Genomic DNA, 25,829 nt, shown 5'->3' on the forward strand with positions numbered 1-25,829 from the left:
TAACCTCATTCAAGGACTTAATAGTGATTATGAGAGCCAGTAAAAAATTACTTCTCCTCTCCTCCCACCAGGGTAACGTGCCGTCCAAAGAGAGCATCCACATCTACTACCAGAAGGCCATGAGGCTCAACATGTCCAGGCAGGCCAGTATGGATCAGATAAGTGAGGACGAGTCAGGCTCAGGCTCCACCAGGGTCCGAAGAAGGCGAGCCTACCCCATGGAGAGCCAAGACTCCACAGCCTCCAGAGACAGCATATCCAGGTACACAGAGCCTCAGCAAAGCAGCTTTAGGAAGCATCTTCTTCCTCCCTTAACTTTCTGTCTTCTTTTTGGGTAGGAAACAAACATATATGTATATATATATATATATATATATATATATATATGTATATATATATATATATATATATATATATATATATATATATAAGCTTTTACTGCACAGGAATGAGAATTTTTTCAGGTCTTAAGGTTAGAAATGTGAATTAATCAATTAAAATCCATATATTTTTACACTTTGATGCTTGTACATGCCCTTTAATGATCACATGTAGCTCCACATGTGGATACATTTTTGGTGTCTGCATGTTTCTTACTTACCCATTGTACTATCTATACATGCAGATAGATTTTGGTTTTAATTGTCCACGTTTTGAGGTACAACATTAAAATGAGCAACATTTGTTAACAATTTATTGGAACCACTGTCTGCAGAGGACATAGGCTCTAATGTATGTTCAGGGTAACCAGGGCATTGTTTCTGGAATAAGATGTTGCTAGTTTTTTTACAGCTGTGAGACAAAAATCTCAAATGCTTGTAGTACACTTGTAATACCAATGCTTTCTGCATGGCTAAACACCCCCAAGGTAAGTTAGAAAATGAAAATGCTTTTTGCCATTTGGGTAAACTGACCCTTGAAGGCAGTCATTGATAGAGTTGAGGTTGTTCGGTAACATCACATTGAGCCATTTCATCCTCACTCTTTGCATCTCATGTTTTTTAAAGTTGTGAGGAGGTAAACAAAAAGATAACAGATCCCATCTCATTCCTCTCATCACTTGTCATTCCATCTCCCACTCCCACCACCTCTCAGTGCCTTCACCGAGGCTACTACTCTGTTTTCTCGCCAATCCACCCTGGAAGACCTGGATGGAATGCCAGAGTGCATTCCCAAAACCAGCGAGCGTGCCAGGCCCAAGCTGCGTAAGATGTCCGGCCTGGACATGTCTAATTCATCAATGGACAGCTGCAGCAGCTTCATGTCCAGGTGCCTGGCCTCTGCATCACCCATATACACATCTGTGTTTCTTGTCATTGTCACTGACATGAAGAAGATCATCACACTCCTCACTCTGGTTTTATCAAAACATGTCCCCGCATCCATTTTTTTGTTGATTTTATCTGCATAATTGCAGTTTTTTCTATAACCCTTTTCTTTATTACATCCTGTCAAAAAGGTTTTCACCCATTAACAGTAATATGAAAGACATTTTACAGCGTATTTAGGTCTTAATAATGAACATCCCATTTCTCGTTTTAGTGTTCATTGAGATACACATTTTATTTAGCACCGTTTTACTTCAATGAATGGTTTTTAACACATTATAGTGTAATTGTAAGCAGATATATGTACCTATTAATGCATTTGTCAGTACTTGTAACACAGATAATGTGTCACAATATAGGGATTTTAAATACAGTAATGATATAAAATATGTCGTCATAGGCAGTGTTATACTTGTTGTCAAAAGCTGTACAATAAATATGGATTGGTACTTTAAAACAACGCGTGTCGGCACACTTGGCACCTGTTGAAGAAGTGCAAGGGAGCAGATATATTTTTTTATTGGACTGTATAAACTGGGAGATGTGAACAGATAGACTTCGGCGCAGATTGACACAATTTCTGCTGTTTTTGTCCCCTGCAGTGAAGCGACCCAGTGCATCACGCTGTACTCCAGACAGGGCACCACAGACACCATAGAAGAAGTGGAAGATGAACACGATCAAGGGGAAGATAAGCAGCAGCAGCAGCAGCAGCAACAGCAGCAGCAGGTTCTCTGGGAATCCCAACAGCTGGATGAGAGTGAGGGGGCTGAGGGCGGTCCATGGAGTGACAGAGAACCCAATGTGAAAGAGGAGGAGGAGGATGTGGAGGAAGGTGGGAGTGAGGGTGAGGGCCAGAAGGAACTGGAGGGTGAGGAGGGAATAGAGGTACCAAAGGACCAGGAGAGAGAAGACAGAGAAGAGGCTCCCTGGGACTCCTTTGGCCCAGATGAGGGCCCCTCCCTCAGGCTGGAAGAGACAGATTTTGCCCCCTCTGCCCAGGAAAAGGACTTCACCACTGAGAGTGAGGATGGGGGAGGACAGCAGGACTTCATGCAGACAGAGGGGCGAGTAGGGCTGCTCTACACCCCTGATACAGATGCTTCTAAAACATCTGATGCTGACGTGCCTCCCAGCTACAGCAAGGCAGTCAGCTTCGACCGTCTGGAAGTTAGTGATGACGAGAGTGACATGGATAGGAAGAGACGCATGATTATGACCTCTGACAGCCGCTCAGACAGCAGGTCAGACATCATGTTGCCCTCTATGACCACTGAGCTGACCGCCAGTGAACTGCTGCTCAACAAGTAAGTCCAAAAACTGTGAAAGCCTGTTTAGCATTAAGCCTCAGAGGAATCAGCAGTTATCTGTTATACATTTATCTCGATAATTTGAATAAATAGCATGTAGTTCAGCCTTTAAGTTGTATTGTATGTTTGTGCCATCCACAACTCTAGGTATTGTGCCATATGCTTTTTGAATACTTCCCAAAATGTTTCTGTTCTACAACATATCAAAAACTGTCAGAGTTTCCATTCATTGCTTTATCCCGCTTTATTTGCACAGCACCTTTAAGATTTCACTACAGAACCTACATTGTATTACATTAACATAAACTGCTGCACATCCCAGAACAACATCAAAAGAAACACCGGCACTCTCAGGTCCTCTTTCCTGAGGCAGTCTGTGATTGAGGAGCACTTGTGAAACTGATTATGAGACAATGGGCCCCTGGGCACAGACATGTTCAAGACTCCTCACCCCTTCTACATAGGAGCAAGGCACCTAGACTGAAAGACACAGTCATTTTGCATCTCTTCGTGGTTGTTTTGCATCTTTTGCTTGTTGTTTTGTGTCTTCTTGTAGTCATGTGGTCCGTTCTTGCCTCTTTGTGGTTGTTTTGCATCTCTTTGTGGTTGTTTGGCATCTCTTTGTAGTTATTTTATGTCTTAATTTGTAGTCATGTGGTTGTCTTGTGGGTCTTTGTTAAGGATAGACCGATACATCGGCCGGCCGATATATCGGGCTGATATTTGAGTTTTTTTACTTGTATCGGCATCGGCCAATACGCGTGTGGGTTCGCGGATTTATTTTTCCCTGGCATGATTTACAGACAGGCATCCACGGGCAGCTCTGTGTTGCCGGAAGACCCTGCAGCGCACATGCAGCGAATCCTACTGTGTACAGTAGTTGTTGTTTTATTTATGCTTCAGCTTAAATATTTGTTTATTTTATAAAGACATTACTGGAAGATTTAAGAGCACTGAACTCTTTTTTTTATTTGAATGTATAATAATAATAATAATAATAATAATAATATTCTACCTGTTTTACCTCAACTTTGTTATCATTGTGTCATTTTTTTGATGTAAATTGAGGGAGCAAAAGCAGTATCGGCCCCAAATATCGGCTCAAGAAAATCGGCAGTCCATAATCGGTCATCGGCTAAGGGTGATGGAAAAAAATCAGTATCGGCATCGGCCCTAAAAAATCCATATCGGTCTATCCCTAGTCTTTGTGGTTGTTTTACATCACTTTGTAGTTTTTATGTTTTCTGTGGTCACATGGTTTTGTGCCTCTTTGTGGTTATTTTACACCTTTGTGTTTTATGCGTGTCTTCTTGTCATCATGTGGTTGTTTTGTGCCTCTTTGTGGTCATTTTTTGTGTCTCTTGATGGTTGTTTTGCATCTAATAGTAGTCATTTTGTGTGTTTTTGCAGTTAGGTGATTGTTAGGAGCATCTTTGTGGTTGTCTTGCGGGCATTTGTGGTTGTTTTACATCTTTTTGTTGTCATTTTGTGTCTTTTTGTAGTGATGTGGTTATTTTGTGCATCTTTGTGGTCGGTTTGCATCTCTTGGTGGTTGTTTGGCATGTCTTTGCAGTTGTTTGTGTCGTTTGTGGTTGTATTGTAGGTATTTGTAGTTATTTTATGCCTCTTTGTGGTCATTTTTTGTGTTTTTTTGATGGTTATTTTGCATCTGTTGGTACTCATTTTGTGTGTTTTTATAGTTATGTAATTGTTATGAGCCTCTTTGCGGTTTCCCTGCGGGTATTTGTGGTTGTTTTTTCATCTCTTTCTGGTCATTTTGCATCCACTCATAGTTATTTTATGACTTTTTGTAGTCATGTGGTTGTTTTTTCATCTCTTTCTGGTCATTTTGCATCTCTTGAATATGCCTAGGCATTTTTGTGAATCAAGAATAATCTGCAAGTTTAGAATAAGCCAAGCAACTCAGCAAGTCACAGTCATAAAACCATTCATTCATATTTTTGTAAAGTTTTACGATCAGAAAAATAATCAAACACCAAATCAGTCCACCTCTTTGTGTCTGTGCAGGATGTTTTATGACGAGGAGCTGGAGCAGTCAGATAAGTTTTACCAAAAGCAGCCTCTGATCCTCCAGCTCTGCTATGCCCTCTACAACATGCTGGTGGCCCACTCAGAGATGGTGTGCTACCTGGTCATCATCATCAACCACATGGTGTCAGCGTCCTGCGCCACCCTGGTCCTCCCCACCACCATCTTCCTTTGGGCCATGCTGTCAGTTCCCCGGCCCAGCAAGCGCTACTGGATGACTGCCATCGTTTACACTGAGGTATAGTTGGATACGATGATGTCATCTCAAAAACACTGATCAATCAAATCTGCAGGTGGTATCATTCTGTCAACCATTACAACCATCTACTATTGATTTTTATATACCAGTCTTTTTATTGTTTCATTGGAAAACTTTAACATAGCACTGACAGCTTCACTGACACACATTTTGCTTTCCCTCCAGGTCACCATCGTCATCAAGTACTTCTTCCAGTTTGGCTTCTTCCCCTTCAACCAGAACATTATGGAAAAGAATAAACCATATCACCCTCCCAACATCATTGGAGTGGAGAAGAAGGATGGTTACGTCCACTACGACCTGGTCCAGTTACTGGCTCTCTTCTTCCACAGATCCATTCTGAAGGTTCCTGCAAAGAATATTACAACCATATTAACCTGAATATATCCATCATATTAAATGATCACTGTCTAAAGAAGCCATCAGAACCACATAGGTTTGATGACTTCTTTAGACCAGTTTGCAGCCGGGTGTGAAGCGGTCAGGATGACGGTCGGTACCTCCAAGTCTGCGCTCATGGTTCTATGCCGGATAATGGTGGATTGTTCTCTCTGGGTTGGGAGAGAGTTACTGCCCCAAGCAAAAGAGTTCAAGTGGCTCAGGGTCTTGTTCATGTCTGAGGGTAAAATGGATAGTTGGACAGGTGAATTGGTGCGGTGTCAACAGTGATGCAGGTGAAAAGGGAGCTGAGCTTGTGGCGAAGCTCTCGATTAACCAGTCCATCCATGTTCCGACCATCACCTATGATCACGAGCTTTAGGTAGTGACTGAAAGAATGAGATCTCAGATACAAGCCGCTAAAGTGAGTTTCCTGCGTAGGGTGCCTGGGTTCAGCTTTAGAGATAAGGTGAGGAGCTCAGATATCTGGACAGAGCTCAGAGTAGAGCTGCTGCTCCTTTGCACCAAAAGGGACTAGTTGATGTGGTTCAGGCAAATGATCAAGATGCCTCCTGGGCACCTCCCGTTAGAGGTTTTCCAGGCAGGTCTAACTGATAGGTAGACCCAGAATGTACTGGAGGAATTATGTATCTCGTCTGGCCTGGGGACGCCTCAGAAGGAGCTTGAAAATATTGCGTGGGAGGGTGCCATTTGGAATACCTTGCTTAGCCTGCTGCGCCCTGCGACCCAGCCCTGGAAAAGGAAAAGATACCTGGATGGATATTAGATGATAAATACAGTGAAATTCTAAATTTTTCTAACTGTCAACAAACTCCCAGAAAAGACCAAAACCAATAATTTATTGATACTACTAACAATTTGGTGACATATTCCGTCATGACAATGAACATGAACACTCTAGTTTAGTTTGAGTAAATCCCATATCCTCTTCCCTGCTGCCATTAAGTATTCTTTAGAGCAGCAAATGTGCATTAAACTGTACTCCCCAACAAATGCACTATTTACCAGAAACTACAAGGCCTTTTTTTAAAAGGAAACTAGCTATATTAGACTAGTTTAAAATATTTACCTTTACAGTCGGAACAAATGATCTTGTGGAGAAGCGCCACAGGGTAAGTCGGACAAGTGTTGTGAAATAGACTTATTCATTGTTGGTTTTGTTCTTTTCCTGCCATTTGTTGACAATAAGAACAATCTAGAGTAATGTCAGACACAATCAGGCTGTTAGTGCTTCCTATAGATATAACTGTTGTACACAAATTTCTCTTTAACTCTTTGAAACCTAGAGCGACATCACTTTTCCTTTGCTGCTTTCAGATGCCTTTGGCAAGTATTCAAACTTTCAAACCTTCAGCAAACTGGTGCAATTTCTTTCAAAAACATGGGGAAAAAGATAATGAGCAACTTGGTAAGGAATGTCTCACAAATTGCAGATTTTTTTTTAACTAGGAGGAAAAAAGTGGAAAATTATCATTATCATTAGATTTAAAATTATGTCACAGGATTATTATAATTTGAACTGCTCTCTCTAGGTCATTTCCTTGTTTGTATTTTTTTCCCCCTTTTTTAACTGATTTTCTTGTTTTTAATTTTCTCTTCTTATTAATTTAATTAATTCTTTCACTGCTCATGGCCTTCTTCCATGTTTGCTCAGGCTTCAATGGGTTAAAGAGAGCCTGTATATCCACAGCAGCATCCACAGTCCTTTTTTTTGTGTAAAAAAGACTTAATATCTGGCTGTGCTGATACTCAGTGTCTTGAAATGCAACTATAATCATACAACAAAATGACAATAATTCTGTGTCTGTACATGAAGTCCACACTTGACAGAAAAAGCCTCTAAACCTTGGGGTAAAAAAAAAAAAATCTGCGTTTTTAGGTGGTTACTTTTGTTTGATGGTAGACAAACTCTCCAACACATTACTGCCTTTATGATTAATTAACAGACAAAATAGAGAACAGACAAAGAATTTGCAGTTTGCAAAGAAAATGATTGATTATGTATCTGTGGTCAGGGAGGAACTCCTGTTACATTAGTGTCCCTGCTATACAGAGATTTAATCTGACTAGAACATTTCTCTCCATCTGTTTCTTACAGTTTTCCTCCTTTCTCAACAAATGTAACAAACTCTGTAGAGGGAACTGTCAGCCATTTATAGGGCCATCACTGTGTCTGTTACTGTTTGGATGTACTGTGAAATGTTTAAGAGTGACTGCACTCCCAGTACCAGACGCTCAATTCATTTGGGCCTAAAATATAACATGGCCACTACTAATCTCTGCATTTGTCCTCTTCTTTCCTTTTCCAGTGCCATGGGCTATGGGATGAGGACGACACCAAAGAAAAGAAAGAGCCCTCTCGTCAAAGTGAGTCAGAGGACGAGGGGAAAGACAAGGAGGGGAGTGAGAAGGGGTCTGAACACGCTTCCTCTCTGATCAGCGAGGGGAGAGGTTCCACTCACACCTTGAGATCCCTAAACTTTGGGACCTCCATTGATTCAGGACATATCCAGGTGCACTACCCGCAACAGCAGACCTATCAGCGGCGCAAGAGCTCCAGCGGAGGCTCGCACATTTCTCACCGATCTCTCCACTCTTCTGCAAGGTCTAAGAGAGGTGATGATCCTGTCTATTACCAACTAAATCAACAAGTCACTTATTAGTCAACAATTAACAGTCTCTCCTTAAAAATAGCCTCGAGAGTTATGTGTAAATTTGTAACTCTTACTCTTCTAACAATAATAATTATAACAACAACAATGAATAGAAGGAATCCTCTCTCTTCTTGTGGTCTCTAGCCCTGACCCGTGGATGAGGTCTTTGTGTATCTCAGGCTTTATCACTGACTCAATGTCTCGTCATGGTTCATTTACAGCTCGAAATGTAAATTGTTTCCACAGGAAGTACCACTTCCCACATCAGCAGCCACAAGGATGGCAGCGAGGCCAGCGTCCATCAGAAGACCCGCAAACAGATGATCATGGAGAAACTGAGGGAGCAGCTCCTCAAAGGAAAAGCTTTCATCATTAAGCGGTACGATAGAGTGTGTTTGTTTTTGTTTTTTGTTTTTTTGTCTCCAGCCGCAGCTTCTTACTGGCCAGCAGTCGTGACTGTGATTATACATTAAAAAGTGTGTAACTTTATGAGGGCCCTGATGAGAAGTGCGCTCAGCAAGTATTCCAGACAAATAATGGAAAATCATATCAGCAGCTAAAACCTTTCAAAGGTCTAAATTTAGAACTTTAATTACAGCATTCCCGTCAGGCCAGTCAGTGTAATTTTTGTAAGTGCTGCAACAGACCAAAACATGTTACTGTTCTAAATTTAATCACGGTGGTTTCTGAGATGTTATGTCTACAGCAGTAACTGAAACTCAGAGAGGTCCTTTATGTATTTCACATGTATTTCTTTAACCTTTTAAACATGTTCTGGCCAAGATAGGCAGCGATAACAATGAGTTGCAGACAAACAACATCAAGCAGAGGACACAAAATATGCAATAAAAACATCTAACAAACAGAAATGCAATTATAAAATTATGAATAGTTTTTTTTTTTAATTACAAAGATTTCATCCGAAAAATCCCAGTTTCTGCAGCAGGGGTCATAACATGTAGCCCATTATTACTCAAAGTGAAGACCTCGGGCCAAAGGTGGCCCCTTAGAAACATTTTGTGTGGCTCTTATATTTAATAGACTACCAGGAGACTGCATCAGACCGGGCCCCCTAACAAGCATCTGTCATGTTAGAGATGACAACTTGTAGAAGGCGACTGGTTGCGTGGCAACTAGTGGCACCATGTGAGTATTGCTGGAATTACGTTCAAGCGATTTCGGTGGTCAACTCATGACTGCACTTATCATGTGTGGCCCTCAATCATACATATAAAACATATTTTAATGTTTTACGTGGCATTTTGTTTTGCAGAGATTTAGCCATCCATGTAAATTTTCAACCAAAACAAGCTCCCTCCCGAGACTATATTGCAAGGGCATCGTCACTGCATCCTGGGCTTAGCACCGCCCAACATTATTGTGATTGGTTTAAAGAAATACCAATAGCCCTTGGGTGCCAGGTGGCTTAGTGGGTAGAGCAGGTGTCCCATATACAAAGGCAGTGTCATTGCCACAGTGGCCTCAGGTTCAACTCCAGCCTGCATCCCCTTGCTGAGTGCCATGCCTTCCCTCTCCCACCCTCATGCTTAGACTGTCCTATCTAATAAAGGAAAAAAGCCAAAAAACAATCTTTAAAAAAAAAAAAAAAAAAGAAAAGAAAGAAATACAAACAACCCAGGGCATTTTTATTCCTCAGCGCTGGTGATGGCTGTGGCCGGAGGTATTATGTTTTCGAGTTGTCTGTCCGTCAGTTCCATTCTTGTGAACACAATATCTCAAGAACACCTTGAGGGAATTACTTCAAATTTGGCACAAACGTTCCCTCAGTCTCAATAATGAGCTGATTAGATTTTGGTGGTCAAGGGTCAGTGTGACCTCACAAAGCATGTTTTTGGCCATAACTCAAGAATTCTTCTGCTAATTATGACAAAACTTAACACAAATGTCTGATAGGATAATATGATGAAGTGATGTCATTTTATATCCAAATGGTCAAAGGTCAGCTCTACTGTGACATCATATTATTCTGCATGAAACACTTTTCTGCCCATCATTCACATCATAGCTCAGGAACAGAAGGGGAGACATTTGGTCAGATACTGAATTGGTGACACTAATCTTGGGTGCCCACCTTGAAATAGTGCTGATCATATAGATCTTTTGTGCTGCCAGGTTGAAGATGTATGTGAAGCATCCATCTATTCACAGACATGACTGTAAACTGTAAGAGAAACTGGTGCATGGAGGCATACAACCGTGGGGCAGTAATTCCAGTTTTCCCGTAGTGTGGAGTTTCGATGGATGCAGCCAGATTGTTCTCTAACACTGACACAGCTTGATAGGTTTGGCAATGTGAGACTACTGCAGCAATGACTTGAATTCACAAAGTGGGGCCAAGATTTTCAATTTTAGATCTACTGCAGAAATGTTCCAGGCAGAGGACCCAGCGTACTGTACATAAAAACTATTAAACCCAGTTCAGAGCAGACCTAAGAAACTGAATCAGTCCTGGGATTGAAGAGCATAGCTGCTGACAGATTTTATAGACTGTTTTATTGTGAAGGATGACAGCAACAAGACCCACCTGGACAATTTTCACTTGTTTATTTGCTCATAAAAATGCTATTTTCTTGTATTTCTTTGTAGGTTCATGGAGATCTACCTTCCTATGAGGCAGTTCTTCTATAACTTGATCCATCCAGAGTACAGTGCAGTCACAGACGTCTATGTCCTGATGTTCCTTGCTGACACAGTCGACTTCATCATTATTGTCTTTGGATTCTGGGCATTTGGTGTAAGTTTTAAAATTTGATTTGAATCCATAACAAAAATCACTTCTGACAAAGTTAACATTTATTTACATCCCTCTCTAGAAACATTCAGCTGCAGACATCACGTCGTCCCTGTCGGAGGATCAGGTGCCGGGACCTTTCCTGGTCATGGTACTGATCCAGTTTGGGACCATGGTGGTGGACCGTGCCCTCTACCTCAGAAAGTCCGTCATGGGCAAAGTCATCTTCCAGGTCATCCTGGTCTTTGGCATCCACTTCTGGATGTTCTTTATCCTGCCAGGAGTCACAGATAAGTAAGAAGTCAGTCTTATGTCATGTTAGACACATTTAGCTTTTGATCTAAAGTCATAGTCAGCACTGATTCATTTGATGGAAGTATTTTGAATTGCCCTGGCAACAATAACTAGTTAAGTCCTACTTTTTAATCCAGTTATTTTGTTTGCAAAGCCTAAAAAATCAGTAGGGTATTTATGTCTTTATGCTGTCTATTAAAAAAAACAAAACCTTCTCCTTCAGTTTTACAAACTGTCTCACTTCTCTTCCCCTTGCAGGCGTTTCAGCGAAAACACAGTGGCTCAGATGTGGTATTTTGTCAAGTGCATCTACTTCGGGCTGTCAGCCTATCAGATCCGCTGTGGTTATCCCACCCGTGTTTTGGGAAACTTCCTCACCAAGAGCTATAATTATGTCAACCTCTTCCTGTTTCAAGGGTGAGTTACACTGAGACTCCATCATTTCCTCTAGCTGAGCAAACAGGTCGAAGGCTCTGGTCATGTCGGGGACTGACAGCTAGCTGCTGTTGCACGAATTACACCTGGAGTTATTTATTTCAAAAATGTGGAAAATAGATATTTGTTAAGTGTCTTTTGTGCATCTTACATTTGTATATGTCAGTATTTAGTTCCTCAATGCAACATTTAGTGCTGAAATGATCGGTCTTCTCACAAGCTTGTTGATTTAGCAAAGTTCAAACTTCACAATAGAAACGGAAGGTTTGTCTGAGGTTAGCACTTTTGGAACTGGAATGTCAAATGAGCATATTATGGATGACAAAACACTGTTAAATCAAACCACAGAGTAGGCTGCAGAGGGCCCAAATAAAACTGGGCTTCTGAATATTTAAAGCCCTAATTACATGATTACATTGATCATGTAATGATACATTACATTATGTGATCAAGGGTCACTTACACTTTTCTGGACTGGAAAACAAATACTAAATTAAATTCCAACAGTATTCTCCCCTGTCATGCAGCCCCAGAGGGGACATTAAATGAATGGAAGTGTAATTAATTCTTCTTCTTTTGGAACCAAAACTATTGAGTCTGATTGTTTAGTGTGTGAATTATACTGTTTTTATCTTTATCTTCTATTGACAGACGATTGTATTTTCTAACATTTTAAACCGGCGTATTATGTGCGCTAGTCTTACTACATCGTCAGTGTCAGTGTTTTCAGTCATGTCATTCTTTAATCATTTTAATTGACATAAGTTTTTATCTCTGTTTCAGTCTTTAAGTAGAACCTACCAAAGAATATACCAAATATAAGTACTGTAAAACATGTGCTGTAGCCATAGCATCTTATTCCTGCACTTCTCTTGGACAAAATTAACAAATTCCTGAGTATTATTATCTGAATAAAGATAGTGAATCTGACTTTATTTCAGTCTCATATTTTGCCAGAATAATAAATAAAAATGTGTCTGTTGTTGGTAGATTCCGTCTGGTGCCGTTCTTGACGGAGCTGCGGGCTGTGATGGACTGGGTTTGGACCGACACCTCGCTGTCTCTGTCCAGCTGGATCTGTGTGGAGGACATCTATGCTCACATCTTCATCCTCAAATGCTGGAGAGAGTCTGAAAAGGTGTTTATCATTGTGGCATCAGTCTTGTGTGAGAAGAAGAAGAAGACTCTCAGAGCCAAAGTCTGTCATGCTGGAATTCATGCTGAAATTTACCTTTGTGATTTGTTGAAGTGTTTTATTTTTTAAAAACTGAAGATTAGCTGGGCTCTCACTTTATACAATGAGCTGTATATTAGAAGGATTTATTGTGTCTGTGGTGCCCATACAATAAATAAAAGTATACTAAAAATATTTATTATACGACTCACAATGGTAAATAATGCACTCATGCAGTTTTTATTGGGTCAGTCTGCCAGTACCTCCTGTCCTGTAAGTCTTTGCTCCGTCTTTACCTTTATAACGCTGGTCCAGTTAATTGCGTAATTCTAATAGATTTACATATTATTGGCCAGGCAAAGAAAACATGTAGCCATTACCATTGCATCAGATCTGCTGGAATAAAGATGGAACACAACGTTTCGTGAGGACAAACTGTTCTACATTGCATCCGGGTTAAATAATACATGTCACTGTCCTCTGTCCCTCTGCAGAGGTATCCCCAGCCGCGAGGCCAGAAGAAGAAGAAGGTGGTGAAGTACGGGATGGGAGGGATGATTGTAATGCTACTGATCTGTATCGTCTGGTTCCCGCTGCTCTTCATGTCCCTTGTGAAGTCTGTCGCTGGAGTTGTCAACACGCCGCTGGACGTGTCGTTTGAAATAACCCTGGCTGGCTTTCAGGTGTGGACACAGCTTCTTTTATTAAATCATTTGAGCCAGAAACAAGTTTGAGCTCTACTGAGGAACTCTGCCCAAAGCCACATCCTCTCACAATGAAATAAAATCCTGCCTCCTTTGAGAAGAGTTTAAGTAGATCTTATATATCTCGAGGTAGCACTTTTTGATCAGTGTGTGTGATTTCTGGTGGTCTGTGAGTGGATTGAGAAGCCAGGAGACTGTTAACACATTTTCTATGCTGTGTGAGTATTCTGGCTGCAGGGTTTAATGTTTGATTGAGTGACTGGGATCCAGAACAATAACTGAAACAATGTCTTCTTCCCACAGCCCATCTTCACCATGAGCGCTCAGCAAAAACAACTGCATAATGTCTCAACAGCACAATATGCAGCCTTTATGGATTTATACAGGAAAGACGATGTAAGTACAAGAAATAAAATACAAAAACAAGATGCCAGTTGTTTTTATAATGTTGTCACAGTATTAAAAAAGCGCAAGCCTTGCTTTTTCTCTTAGGAATGGCCTAGTTTTAGACCAGGCAGTAAATACAGGTTCACTAAAACCCATTTTTAAAGCTGATATGATTTAAAAATTTAGTTTTTGGTGCTCTCTGGTTGTAACATAAAAAAGAAGAGACTGTAGCCGACAGAGACGTATGCTGTGATTTGAGCTAAATGAGAACATTAGCATGCTAAGGTGCTCACAAACGTGCTGATGTTTAGCAGGTACAAGCAGGAAACAAACTATTTTCTTTTTTATTAATCAATAATTTGTTTAGTCTTTAAAATGTCAGATTTTTTTTTTTCATTTAATTCTATTTAACCCATTTTTAACAAAGTAAGTCTCGTTGAGATAAACAGTCTATTTTTCAAGGGAGACCTGGCCAAGACGGCAGCATACAAAAAAAAGTTACAGCCCAACAACAGATATACAAAGATAAAGTAACATGAAGAAATTAGACACCGATGCACAATGACAAGAACCAATCAGTTCATTCATCCTTGTTCTTATGAGAGCTTTGAAATCAGGCAGTAGTTTGGGATCAAACAACCATCACTGCCAGTGAAAATATCTGACATGACTCAGGCATAAATGATGTGTAGGGATAAGGTCAGCGTCTCTCTGTAAACCCAGCATGTGATGAAGCTCTCTCTCTCTCTTGGAAATGCCACTCCAATGTTAATCCTTGTTTTACCTCTTCTTGTTAGGTAATCTTCTTAGGTTGTTTGGTTCACCCAGGCCGCGTTTGTGCTTAACAGGACGGCGACAAATGCGGCAACAGAGCGTGCAGCAAACAGCAACGAATCATCTCGCTCCATCACGAGTCCGAGTACAAACAATAGTAAACAATAGAGTGGTTCGCTGACTTCCTTCCTCGCTCTCTGACATATCATCTGGGGTCTCATTTATAAAACAGTGCATAGGATCCACTTAGACAATGTCTAGAAATGAGACCCCCGGTGTTTCCTGTGACAGTTGATCAGTTAAAACACACCGTTAGCTTGAATAAAATATAGGATTTCTGTGGGTTTGAACATAGTTGGAAAAATGTATAACATAGTGCAAGGCATTTTAATGCTGAAATGTTACATATTTTACCACTGAAATTTGAATAATGTTACTGCTGTGTGGTTTTGTGCTGTGGTTAGGAAGCCTTGCAGTGGCTGGAGGGCTACTTAGCACCAGACCTGATCATTGCTGAGCTGAAAGGCAGTTCCAACTCTCTGTGGACCATCAGTCCGCCCAGCAGAAACAACCTGATAGAGATGTTGGGCACTGACGAGGAGTTCCCCATCACGGTGGCCTGGTCTGTGCAAAGGTATCTCCGTCCCTCATGTTGTCTAATCTAACTGTGGCACAAAAGAAGACAAACTGTTCACTGTTCACTAGTCAGTTCTTTATTTATTTTTTAATTTCATTTGCAATTCAGTTTAATTTCAGATAGTTTCCAGGGTTGGTTTGCTTGTTCCAGTTTAGTTTTTACTTGTTTCAGTATATATCTATATATGTATGTATATATATATATATATATATATATATATATATATATATATTTAAATTATAACATGGGAGGTATTTGTCAGGGGTAAGATTTAAGAGTTGATAATACATCATCCCAGTCATGTAGACATCCCAGTCACAATAAACATCTGTGTTAGTGCCTTCTCATGCTTGTTGTGTTGACAAAGTTGACCAAATTTACAAAGACTAAAAGACATTTCCTGTATATTTGTATTTTATTTTAGTTATTTTTGTGAGTACACAACATCATTTCAGCAAGTTTCTTTTATTATTATTTTGAGTCTAGATTTTATTTTTATTTCACTTAACTAAATGTTTTTTCACACCTAGTTTGAGTTAAGTTGTAGTTAACTATAATAACTTGTTACCAGGTCATGCCGAATATTTGGTTCATGGGATTACAACATAGTAGCATACATTTTGCCCTTAACGTATGTGTTGCCATAAAAAAAAGGTCCTGCAGAAAGGATTGTTTTTCAGTTGTGGACTGATGCTGTGAAAATAAAACATCCTGCAAGACTTTTTTTTCTTACAAACAGCTGCAGTTGAGGTGTGAGGTAAAAGAAACAACTTAAAATGAATCCCTGAATGTTTTTCCTCTTGTTGTGATCTCAGAAACCTCACTTTTGGTGCCAAGGCTGAGGTAGCGTCAGGAAAACGAGTGACAAATCTAGATGTAAGCACAAAGAAGGATCTCATAGCGCTCCTAAAAGGGCATGTTAACAAGTCAGTGTGAGTATATCAGCTGCTTCCTCTCCTCTCAATCAGTCAGCCACAGACGAGACACTCTCCTCCTCTTTTTGATATGTTCTCATTTAAACAATGTCTGTTAACAAAATCTTTGAACAAAATTATTACCAGCTTGTTAACACGTTTTTTGGATGGTCTGCCTACAGATGGTTTATAGAGCATTTGTAACATTTCAACAGCTTATTAGTTGAGATTCAATAATTCAACTGTTTTACTTAATTCTGTAGATATTCACATCTCATGCTCCATTTTACCCTCACAAGTGAATGGAGCAATGATGCGGGCACTGTGCTCGACTGTCGTGGTAAAGAGGGAGCCAGAAGGCGAAGCGTTTGATTTACTGGTCTGTCCACCTCCCAACCCTCACCTATCGTCATGAGCTCTGGGTAGTGAGCTTTCTTCATGGGGTGGCTGGACTCAGTCATAGAGATAGGAAAAGGAACTCGGACATCCGGAGGGAGCTCGGAGTAGGGCAGCTTCTCCTTCATGTCAAGAGGGGTCAGTTGAGGTGGTTCGGGCGTCTGATCAGGATGCCTCCTGTTAGAGGTAAGGCCTGGGAACACCTAGGGTGCTTTACTTGGTCTGCTGCCCCTACAGCTTATTTTCATAAGTGGATGAAAATGGATGGATGGCTGTAGATACTCAACAGATTATCTATAGAGTATAAGTGACAATTCATGACCATACCTACTAGGGTTGTCATGAGAACCGATACTTCAGTACCAAGTCGATGCTAACGCGCAAAAAATACATTGATACCTGTTATTTTTCGGTACCGCAAGTACCGGATACAACTTTGCCCTCAGCAGGCCGTGTCGATTCCTGTCAGAACTGACGATGGCAGTATACATGAGGTAGTCTGTGCAGAGGACAAGTGCCAAAGAAGAACGCTTGTTCTCCATCGTCTTTGCTAGAAACAATGGCTTCTACAAGTGCTAGAGCTTAGATCGGGCCCAAAAAATCCATCCCGACCCCACCTGCGCCTGTGAATGTTCTGTCCGAGTCCGGCCCGTAATTATGAGCCCGAGCCCAGCCTGAAACCCAAATTTTTTTAAGGATACGAACGTGGACATTGAAGGCTGACTCTCGTCTTTCTTTCCTTTTTGCTGTCATATACCAGCATCGTGCTACACTTGGTACACTCGACGAAACCGACACACACATTGTCACCATCGATCACTCATATGTGCGCGGCCAGTCACACCATCTGTTTTTTGATTTTTATCGTGGTGTCGAATGAGTATCGAGAATCGTGGAAATTCACTGGTATTGGTATTGACTACTGAAATTCTGGTATCGTGACAAGCCCAATACCTACATATTTAGAGTAATTTATACACTCAACCAAGACTGAGCGAATGGTTCAAGTTTGACTAAATCATTATGAGAATACGCAGTGAATTGTCACATTATAAACATCTATAGACAAAGCGAAACAGACAAATTGTTGAATCTCAACTAATGAGCTGTTGAAGTGTTACAAATACTCCGTAAACTATCTGAAGGTGGAAAATCCAAATAAAGTGGTACCCAAATGTTTAATTGTTTTACTGTTATGCTCCAACATATTAAGAAACTAAGTAGGACAAACTGTGTGTTGTTGCAGTAACAGTGTCTTTTCCTCTGCAGGATCCTAAGAGAGATCTTCCCTCGTTATATTCGAGCCCCCAGTGACTCGGAGGCCAAGTCTGTTGATCAGCTTTATAAAGGTTAACGTCAACATCTGTACAAACTGCACTGGCTGTGACAGTTTTTTCTTTATATGGTGACAGCGAAGGAAACTTAAGAGCCTATATTTGAAGTGTAAATTCCACCGTTCTTAAAAGTGCTTGCAGGAATACAAAGCTTGAGTCGTTCAGAATTTTATACTTTGGTGGTCCCCAGTAGCAGTATCAAAAAATGCCCAGTATCAGATATGAATGAATGTTATGAAGAATATAATTCCACACATAGGGGCTTTAAAATGTTTGTTTTCCAAAATGGATACATGTTTATTAATACAAGTTAGCACAAGTCTGACATTGGTGAAATATTTTAGATAAATATAATTTTCTGATTGTACACATGTTAAGCTTCCCTGTTTACTGACAATGTTTTGTTAATGCAGATAAGAGATATGGATTTTTATTCGCCCATTTTTTATTCTGATTAAATTTCATAATTTCTTTGTTCATCTTTGTAGATGAAAAGCTGTTCAACATATCACTGACCTTGCGAAGTAAGAACGTCGCAGATCAGACTCAGGAATGGTGGATCGTCAACCAGTTAGAGCCCGGACCCTTAAAAAAGGCTTCAAATAAGAATGAGTCTGGCCTGGATCTCTATGTGTTCAGTGACCAAGTCAGCCCGCCCAGTTTGGGCTTTCTGGCAGGATATGGGTATGTGGTCATTCGTGATGCGGATTAAAAAAGGTCTAATATTTGGTTTTTGCTTGTAATTACTGGATAATTTTGCATCCTCAGAAATACAACAAGTAGTATGAGAGGATGAGACTCACTCAGTTATGATAATCAAATCATTAGCTTCTTGCTCTTTTACGCTCAGAGTGTTCTGTTATTAGGTACAATTGATTCGTATCGTGCCCAAGTACGATTGCTCCCCTCTTCACTGCTCCACAGCTTTCACATTAGTAATGTTGTTCCTGGGTACACTTGCATCATCATCATCATCTACAATACATTTGTTCAGGTTGTTGCTACAGTGTAGAAATGCACGCCAATCTCAAGATCCACAGCCCATTCAGTGGAGTCACCCTTCACAGTATGCCTTCTGTTTTTTGTATTTTGGAGACTACTTCAAAGACTGAGGCTAGGAGCACTGAGAATTGCCTTTGCAACTTTACTTTCTGAATGCTGCTTGTGTCCTGTTTTGGTGCAGTTGGTCTTTACACACTAATCACATGAACTGAACTTTGGATATAAGTGTACTCGGATCCAGGCCTGGGAACTTGATGTGAAAGGTTTTTAAGTTCCCTGTTGTTCTTTCATCAAATACTGAACATTTAATACAAATGATAAGAACATTTGTACGTAGCAAGAACAACTGGTGACGTGGGCATGAATGTTTCCAGACGCCTCTCTGCCCCGGCTAAATTTAGACGGTGGTAGCATGTGGCTGCGAGACACTCATTGGGACGGGGAAATCGACTCACTGACCTGTAAACTCTGATCCCCCGCTACTTCTGCTGGTTAGCTGTGTTGAGGTTTTCAAATTTAAACATGAATAAACATTGAGGAAAGATAGAGAAGTTAGGCAGCAGCTGGACTAGCATCCTGCTAACTATTGTACAGGCGTTGGAAAATAAACTGGATGACATCCGTGCAGCATCAGTTTCCAACAGGATATCAGGAACTTGGTTAAATCCTGGACAGCACCATTCAACAAGGAGGCCCTTTTCTATATGCTGATCCGACAGTGCAGACAATTCTGGTAAAAGAAGAAGAGGAGGAGGTGTGGGCTTTACAGTGAAGAAGGACTGGTGCGTCAGCTACTTCAGGAGAAGTGACCATACAGCTGTTTTGTTGAGGTCAAGATGTGTGGACAGTTAAATCACTTCACAGCCAGAAACCACAGATTACCAGAACCATCCGTAGATGTAACAGTTATGAAGCAGCAGCCAATAATGTGAGAAGATGCAAAAAGGACTAAATGACAGTGCACAAGTTAAAAGAGCGAATGGGATCACATTTCAGTAGAGATGCACCTTGTGTATGTCCCGGTTGGCAGATCATGCTTTAGACAAAATTCCAAAGTTTGTCCTCTTACTGGAAATTTTCCATTAAAGTAAATCAGGTCTTGTGGTAACCATCAGTGACAACTGAGTGAACTCTGTCTGCTGATGAAGGCATGAGATGTAGCAAAAGAATAAGCCCTTGCACAAACTTCTGTTTAACAGTAATCAATAATGAACCTCGAACTTTATCCTTGTAAGTTTCTGGTCAGGTGACAGTATAAAAAAGTAGGGTGAAAACAAGTAAACAGTGGAGTAGTTTTCTAACACTTTCTACCTGTAACTGTTAGAGCTTATACGTGAGCAGAAGGTGTCTCATGTCGCCTGCTCCTTTGTGTGTGCATATAGATAGGAAAAAACCTAAAAGACCAGTTAATAAGTTGGACTGTTGATTGTAATTGGGATCTGAAATGAAGTGGAAGCAGATAAGGCACCAAACAAATCAAATGTTGCGTCACATGTTGGGAATTATAATATAAGAGTTAAAGGAGCTATATGTAAGAAATCTAAAGCAAATAGTCGTAAAATCCTCCTAATATGTCAGAGAGACTAAGGAATAATGTTCATATAACATACTGATCTCACCGACAACAATAGCACAGCCAGAATATTCACATTTAAAACACATTCAAAATTCACATTTTGTGTTTTGGCCTGTTGCGCCACCCACCGCCGTCTACCAGTCACGCAGTCAGTAGAGTCTCAGCATCAGTTACAGTTATGACTGAGCTACAGCAGCACGGCAAGCAGCATTAGTAGTGTCCCGGTACATAGCATTAGCAGCCGGCTTCTCCTCAGCTGTATCCTGGCAGCAGCGTTAGCAGCAGAGAAGCTGCTCGAATGGTCCGCTGGAAAACCGAAGATCAAGGACGTGGCGACGCAGCCCCGCCACAGCAGCTGCCCGTGGGCAAACAAATCAGTCTCCAGCGTGCCGCTGTTCAGCAACTTCGAATCTGTAGGGGAGGGGGGGGGGGACACAACTCGCGGCAGTATTTTGAATTTGAGTGCAGTAACCGTTTTGGCCACATTCTTACATACAGCGCCTTTAAAGACCTTGTTTACTTTTTGTTTTAAAATGTGTGATCACTAAGTCCGATCACTCAAACCATTTGCTGAGGTTGTCTGGGGCACATCTGACCATGTCTTTTGTAGTGTGAACGCTAATGCGTCCTGATGCATCCCCATCAAGGACGGAGCAGGAAGATGCGTCATCAGTGCAGGATGTGGTGGTCGTTTTGGTGACAGCGGGCTAATGCTCTATAATTTGCCCATTTTACGTCCATTTGGGCAAAGTGTTGTGTAACCGGCAATTGTTTTGTCCTGTGGAAGGAGACATGTAACAGCGATATCTCCAGCTGTACTGACACAACCGCTTGCGTGACTGGAGAGAGTATAGACGTAAAGACTTCTTCTTCTTCTCCTTCTTCTTTGTTTTTTAATGGCATCCAAAATTTTGCATAATTCCAACTTCTGAAGTTAAATTACAGTCTCCAGGGATAGTGCACCCAAAAATGAAAATTCAGCCATTATCTACTCACCCATATGCCGATGGAGGCTCAGGTGAAGTTTTAGAGTCCTCACAACACTTGCGGAGATCCCAGGGGAGAGGGGGTAGCAACACAACTCCACCTAATGGAGGCTCACGGCGTCCAGATTCAAACATCCAAAAACACATAATTGAAACCACAAAATATCTCCATACTGCTCGTCCGTAGTGATCCAAGTATACTGAAGCCCCAACATAAAAAGTTGTTTGGAAAAATGAGCGCGGTGCACAGAGAAGCAGTCAGAGATACAGGCTACAGTGAGGCTAAAAACAGAGTTCAAATGACGTTTTTCCAAACAACTTTTTATGTCGGGGCTGCAGCACACTTGGATCACTACGGATAAAATAATAATAACCTGTCCCCACCAATTCTCTCAACTGCTGCTGCACAATTTCTACAGAAACTTTCACAACACCCAGAAATCTCATTGCTGCATCTATGATATGTCCTTAATGATTTTATGCCTTTCTATTCCAGCAGTACAATTATTACCATTTGCCTTAACGTTCAAGAACGTTACCTGATCCCTACAAAAGCAAAATTCATCATGCTTCATTTTTGACTTGTCCGCATTAGCTTCCTGTCTCACACCATATCTTGTCTCACCTCCTTCCTCACGCTTATGTCTTTTGTTAGATTTAGTCCTGATTGGACGTAGTAACTGTGGGTGTTGCCCTTAGAATTCTGTCCACTTGTGTTCAGATCACTGAAACACATTTTAAGACCAAATGCCAACAGGGTCAAAGAGTATCTGATGGTGGAGATTTCCTTCAACTCTTACTAATGATACCTGTGGGCGCCTCCTGTTTGAGAGATGTGCTCACAGCGTCTCCTGTAGGTGCAAATCTGGCTCACAGCCTCCGTACACCTTTTAAGTACCTAGAGAAGTAGCATTTGAATGTTTTACACATTGCCTGATTGTCTTTCTCTCTTTCCTGTCTAGGATCATGGGCTTGTACGCCTCTGTGGTCCTGGTCATCGGCAAGTTTGTGCGTGAGTTTTTCAGTGGCATTTCCCACACCATCATGTTTGAGGAGCTGCCCAACGTGGACCGCATCCTCAAGCTGTGCACCGACATCTTCCTGGTCCGAGAGACCGGGGAGCTGGACCTGGAGGAGGACATGTACGCCAAACTCATCTTCCTCTACCGCTCTCCAGAGACTATGATCAAGTGGACCAGAGAGAAAACGCAGTGATGGGGGATGTTAACTAACGAAGCCTGGAGCTTTTTTCGAACAGGAGCCGCTCATTCAGAAAAACTGGGCGGTCGCTCTGACGGTCTGAGCAGCTATTTCAGCCAATTCACCTGCTGAGGGAGCACAAAGTCAGCTGAGGACCAACTGTGTCCTTTTCAACTGAGCTCTGACGGCAGTGATGCAGCTCCATGCTAAAATGCTTGAGATATAAACTGGTATTTTCTACTGTTTACTGTTGAAAAAGAACGATTGCAGTCATATTATGAACTATTGAGGACAGATTTGCTGGTGCTGTATTTATCTCGCGTAACCTGGTTCAGCTTGGTATCCAGTGGGTAAAATAAGCAGCTGGTGTCCAGTTGGAGGGGGAGAAATCTTATAGGACAATTTTCCTAAGTTATAAAAAGTCTTATACTTATTATAACGGTATGTTTTTAAACACAATGCCCAGAATCCTCGTTGCTCTTCACGCTCTGCCTCTAACATTTTCACAATCGCACTGTAGGCGGAGAGAAACAGACTGCAACATTAATCTTTAAGGGCTTCCCACCAACAAAAAAGTGCACAATAACGACCACATGAGCACACTCTCATATTTTCTCCCGACTGGAACACTTGGACTGTGGGACTGTGCAATATTGAGCTCTCGTTCCTCCAAGTTTTCAAAGGATGTGGATCGAGGGGAAAAAGGCCGGTTCTGACCAAGAAACATGAACGTTAAAAAACAACTTTTTTATTTTATTTTTTTTAAAGGTCAGAGGCCACATGGGAGCCCGCTGAGAGACACAGCTCAGCAAACATTATCAGACAATCTTTACTCGCCTTATTTTGTTTGTATGAGAAGAACTGTTACCAACTACATACATATCTTTCTCAGGAAGACCTGTTTTCACAGATATTCATTGTATGAGTCATATGTTACAATATGTAAGCTTTGATGGATCTAAAAGAATATGAGACTGTAGCAAAGATGAACTATTTAAATGGCATGAAATTTAATGTGGATATTGTTCAGATGGACTGATACTGAGTACGTGTACTGCACAGGGAAACAGTTCAAGGCTGTAATATGAAAGTAAATTTATCGCTGTGGACCGTTTCCTTCACAGAGATTTATTGCCAATCATCCGTGTTTCTGAATCATCTACAGGTTGGCTAGAGTCGAGACCAGCAGAGGGCTGTTTCTGAATCAGGGTAACGTGCATTAGGTGGTAGATTCTTGCACATCACTTGTGAACCTCTCGCTGTTTTTAACATTCATACTGATGAACACTGTGGCACGTCGCGTGCATCCGGTCATCAAGGAAGAAACAAGCAGACACACAAAAAAAGATTCCTCACGTGAAGGGCTGAAACACGAAGCCCTTTGGTCCAAACTATGCATTAGAGGACATTGTAGCATGATAGAAAAAAAAACTTCATTATTGCCATGACTAATTTTCATTACATGTACATAAAAGTTGAAGAGGGTCAGGTCACGGTGGATTGAAATGTGAAATTGTACCTGTATGATTAAGGCAATGTGGTATGATAGAGGTCCAGAGATCTGCAAATAAAACATCTGGAAAGGTGTCGAGTTTTGCATTCAGCTGCAGTTTGCTTGTGCAGAAGGACTGTGAGTGAGCAGGCACGGAATCTGTGTGTCGGTCAACAGTGTTTCAATGACAGCTGCAGCTGACGGAAGATGAGACCCTGTGATCTGAAGATGGCCTCCATCACCAACCAACTCTGTCATTAGTCCTATTTCTTTTACTTATACTTTATTTTAATTTGAAAATATCAGTTTCTCTCTCTGTTTTTGTTTGCTCACATTTTTTATTGAAGGTGCAACAATAGTGCAAAGTTACAGCACTCTAATACACAGTGTGAATGGACGGTAAAGGAGAATAAGTGCATCAGGAAATGAATAAAATAAAAACAATGTATAATAAATAGGGGATATAAGTGGTGACAATAGGGGAATAATCACATGAATATTAAGAGTTGGAGGTACATTAAATCAGTGCAGCCCATCATATACATATTTGCATGTACAGTATATACTGGACACACATGCCCGTGCATGCACACATCACCATCGATCTAGATAGATAGATCATCAGCATCATTACTCCACAGGTGTGCCTTGGGATGGTCACATTGTGTGAGACCAAGCCCCTGAACAGCTGATACCACAGGATTGTTGGTGAAGATTGTCAGTCATCCAGGTCATGGTAAGTGCTATATCGTAGGCAGCTGGGTTGCTTGAGTTTCTGGAAGACGATTCACCTCTCACCTCTTTCACCCTCAGCTCTGAAGAACTGAAGAAGCCTCTTGGATGGTAGGGAAACGTCTACAAGAAACTTAAGCAAGTCCAGTTGCCTACGATACAGTATTTAAGGTCTCCGGTATTGTTTCCCTGAAATTGGCAGCACATCCAACCAGCCTCACAACTGCACAAATCAGTTACAATAATGAACTGCTGTCAGGTCAAGACCCTGGTGAGGACAATGACGGTGCAGATGAGCTGTTCGCGTGGCCAGTAGAGGATCCTGCAGGTGGAGACACGATGTGGAGGTCCTGAGCTGGTGTGGTTACACGTGGTCTGTAGGTGTGAGGGCGGTCGGACGTACTGCCAAATCCACAGAAACGATATGGGAGAAGGCCTATTTGACTGAAATGAACATTCAGTTCACAGGCAACAGCTCTGGTGGACATACCTGCAGTCAGCATGCCAATGGTACGCTTCCTAAAAATTTGTAACATCTTACAACACAGATTTAAACAAATATGTAACCAAAATGTGACAGAAATATTGGCCTATCTATCTATTCATGAATAAAAGTCTTAGACCTTTAACTTAAACCTGTGAAAAATGGGAGCAAAAAAAGTGTTGCCTTAAATTTTTGTTCAGAATATTAAAAAACACATGCACAAACATACAAATTGAATGATATAAAGTGAAAAAGTTAAATAGTGTGCCCCTTTAAACATTTGCATGCATATAATGTGCAAATTGCTATATGGTGTGCAAAAAGGATTTAAATTATGAGAAAAGAAATGTCTTGCCCGTTGCCAGAGTTACACATACTGTAATTGTGAGTCTAGTTTGAGTTGATCACTCAATCTTTTTCACAGCAGACATTTTGACTTGCCATGGCAGGAAAAGCACAGATGTGATAGATAACATTACAAAACACAACTGCATTCAATTTAGGTGAGCCAGTTGCAATTGTACATGCTGGCTTGCTTTGACAGCTGCAACACTTAA

General features: G+C 41.1%; 1 protein-coding gene across 3 annotated transcripts in view; it reads left to right on the forward strand.

Annotated features, from left to right (window-relative positions):
- The window catches only part of LOC125901692 (piezo-type mechanosensitive ion channel component 2), a 111,745-nt gene extending 87,070 nt beyond the window's left edge, over positions 1-24,675 (forward strand). For 2 of the 3 annotated variants that reach the window (XM_049597518.1, XM_049597519.1), the window contains exons 35-52: positions 72-262; positions 1,096-1,269; positions 1,931-2,635; positions 4,667-4,925; positions 5,112-5,291; positions 7,655-7,961; positions 8,246-8,378; positions 10,607-10,754; positions 10,834-11,045; positions 11,304-11,462; positions 12,471-12,618; positions 13,149-13,337; positions 13,662-13,754; positions 14,984-15,153; positions 15,972-16,088; positions 17,736-17,815; positions 18,289-18,484; positions 22,327-24,675. In XM_049597518.1, coding sequence (XP_049453475.1) covers positions 72-262; positions 1,096-1,269; positions 1,931-2,635; positions 4,667-4,925; positions 5,112-5,291; positions 7,655-7,961; positions 8,246-8,378; positions 10,607-10,754; positions 10,834-11,045; positions 11,304-11,462; positions 12,471-12,618; positions 13,149-13,337; positions 13,662-13,754; positions 14,984-15,153; positions 15,972-16,088; positions 17,736-17,815; positions 18,289-18,484; positions 22,327-22,579 — 3,714 coding nt within the window. In that variant the 3' untranslated portion in view covers positions 22,580-24,675. The remainder of the gene's footprint in view (positions 1-71; positions 263-1,095; positions 1,270-1,930; positions 2,636-4,666; positions 4,926-5,111; positions 5,292-7,654; positions 7,962-8,245; positions 8,379-10,606; positions 10,755-10,833; positions 11,046-11,303; positions 11,463-12,470; positions 12,619-13,148; positions 13,338-13,661; positions 13,755-14,983; positions 15,154-15,971; positions 16,089-17,735; positions 17,816-18,288; positions 18,485-22,326) is intronic. The other variant, XM_049597520.1, reaches the window with a different exon arrangement.
- Positions 24,676-25,829: the final 1,154 nt, after the last annotated feature.

Source organism: Epinephelus fuscoguttatus, linkage group LG15, assembly GCF_011397635.1.
Source record: "Epinephelus fuscoguttatus linkage group LG15, E.fuscoguttatus.final_Chr_v1".
Classification (NCBI taxonomy): Eukaryota; Metazoa; Chordata; class Actinopteri; order Perciformes; family Serranidae; genus Epinephelus; species Epinephelus fuscoguttatus.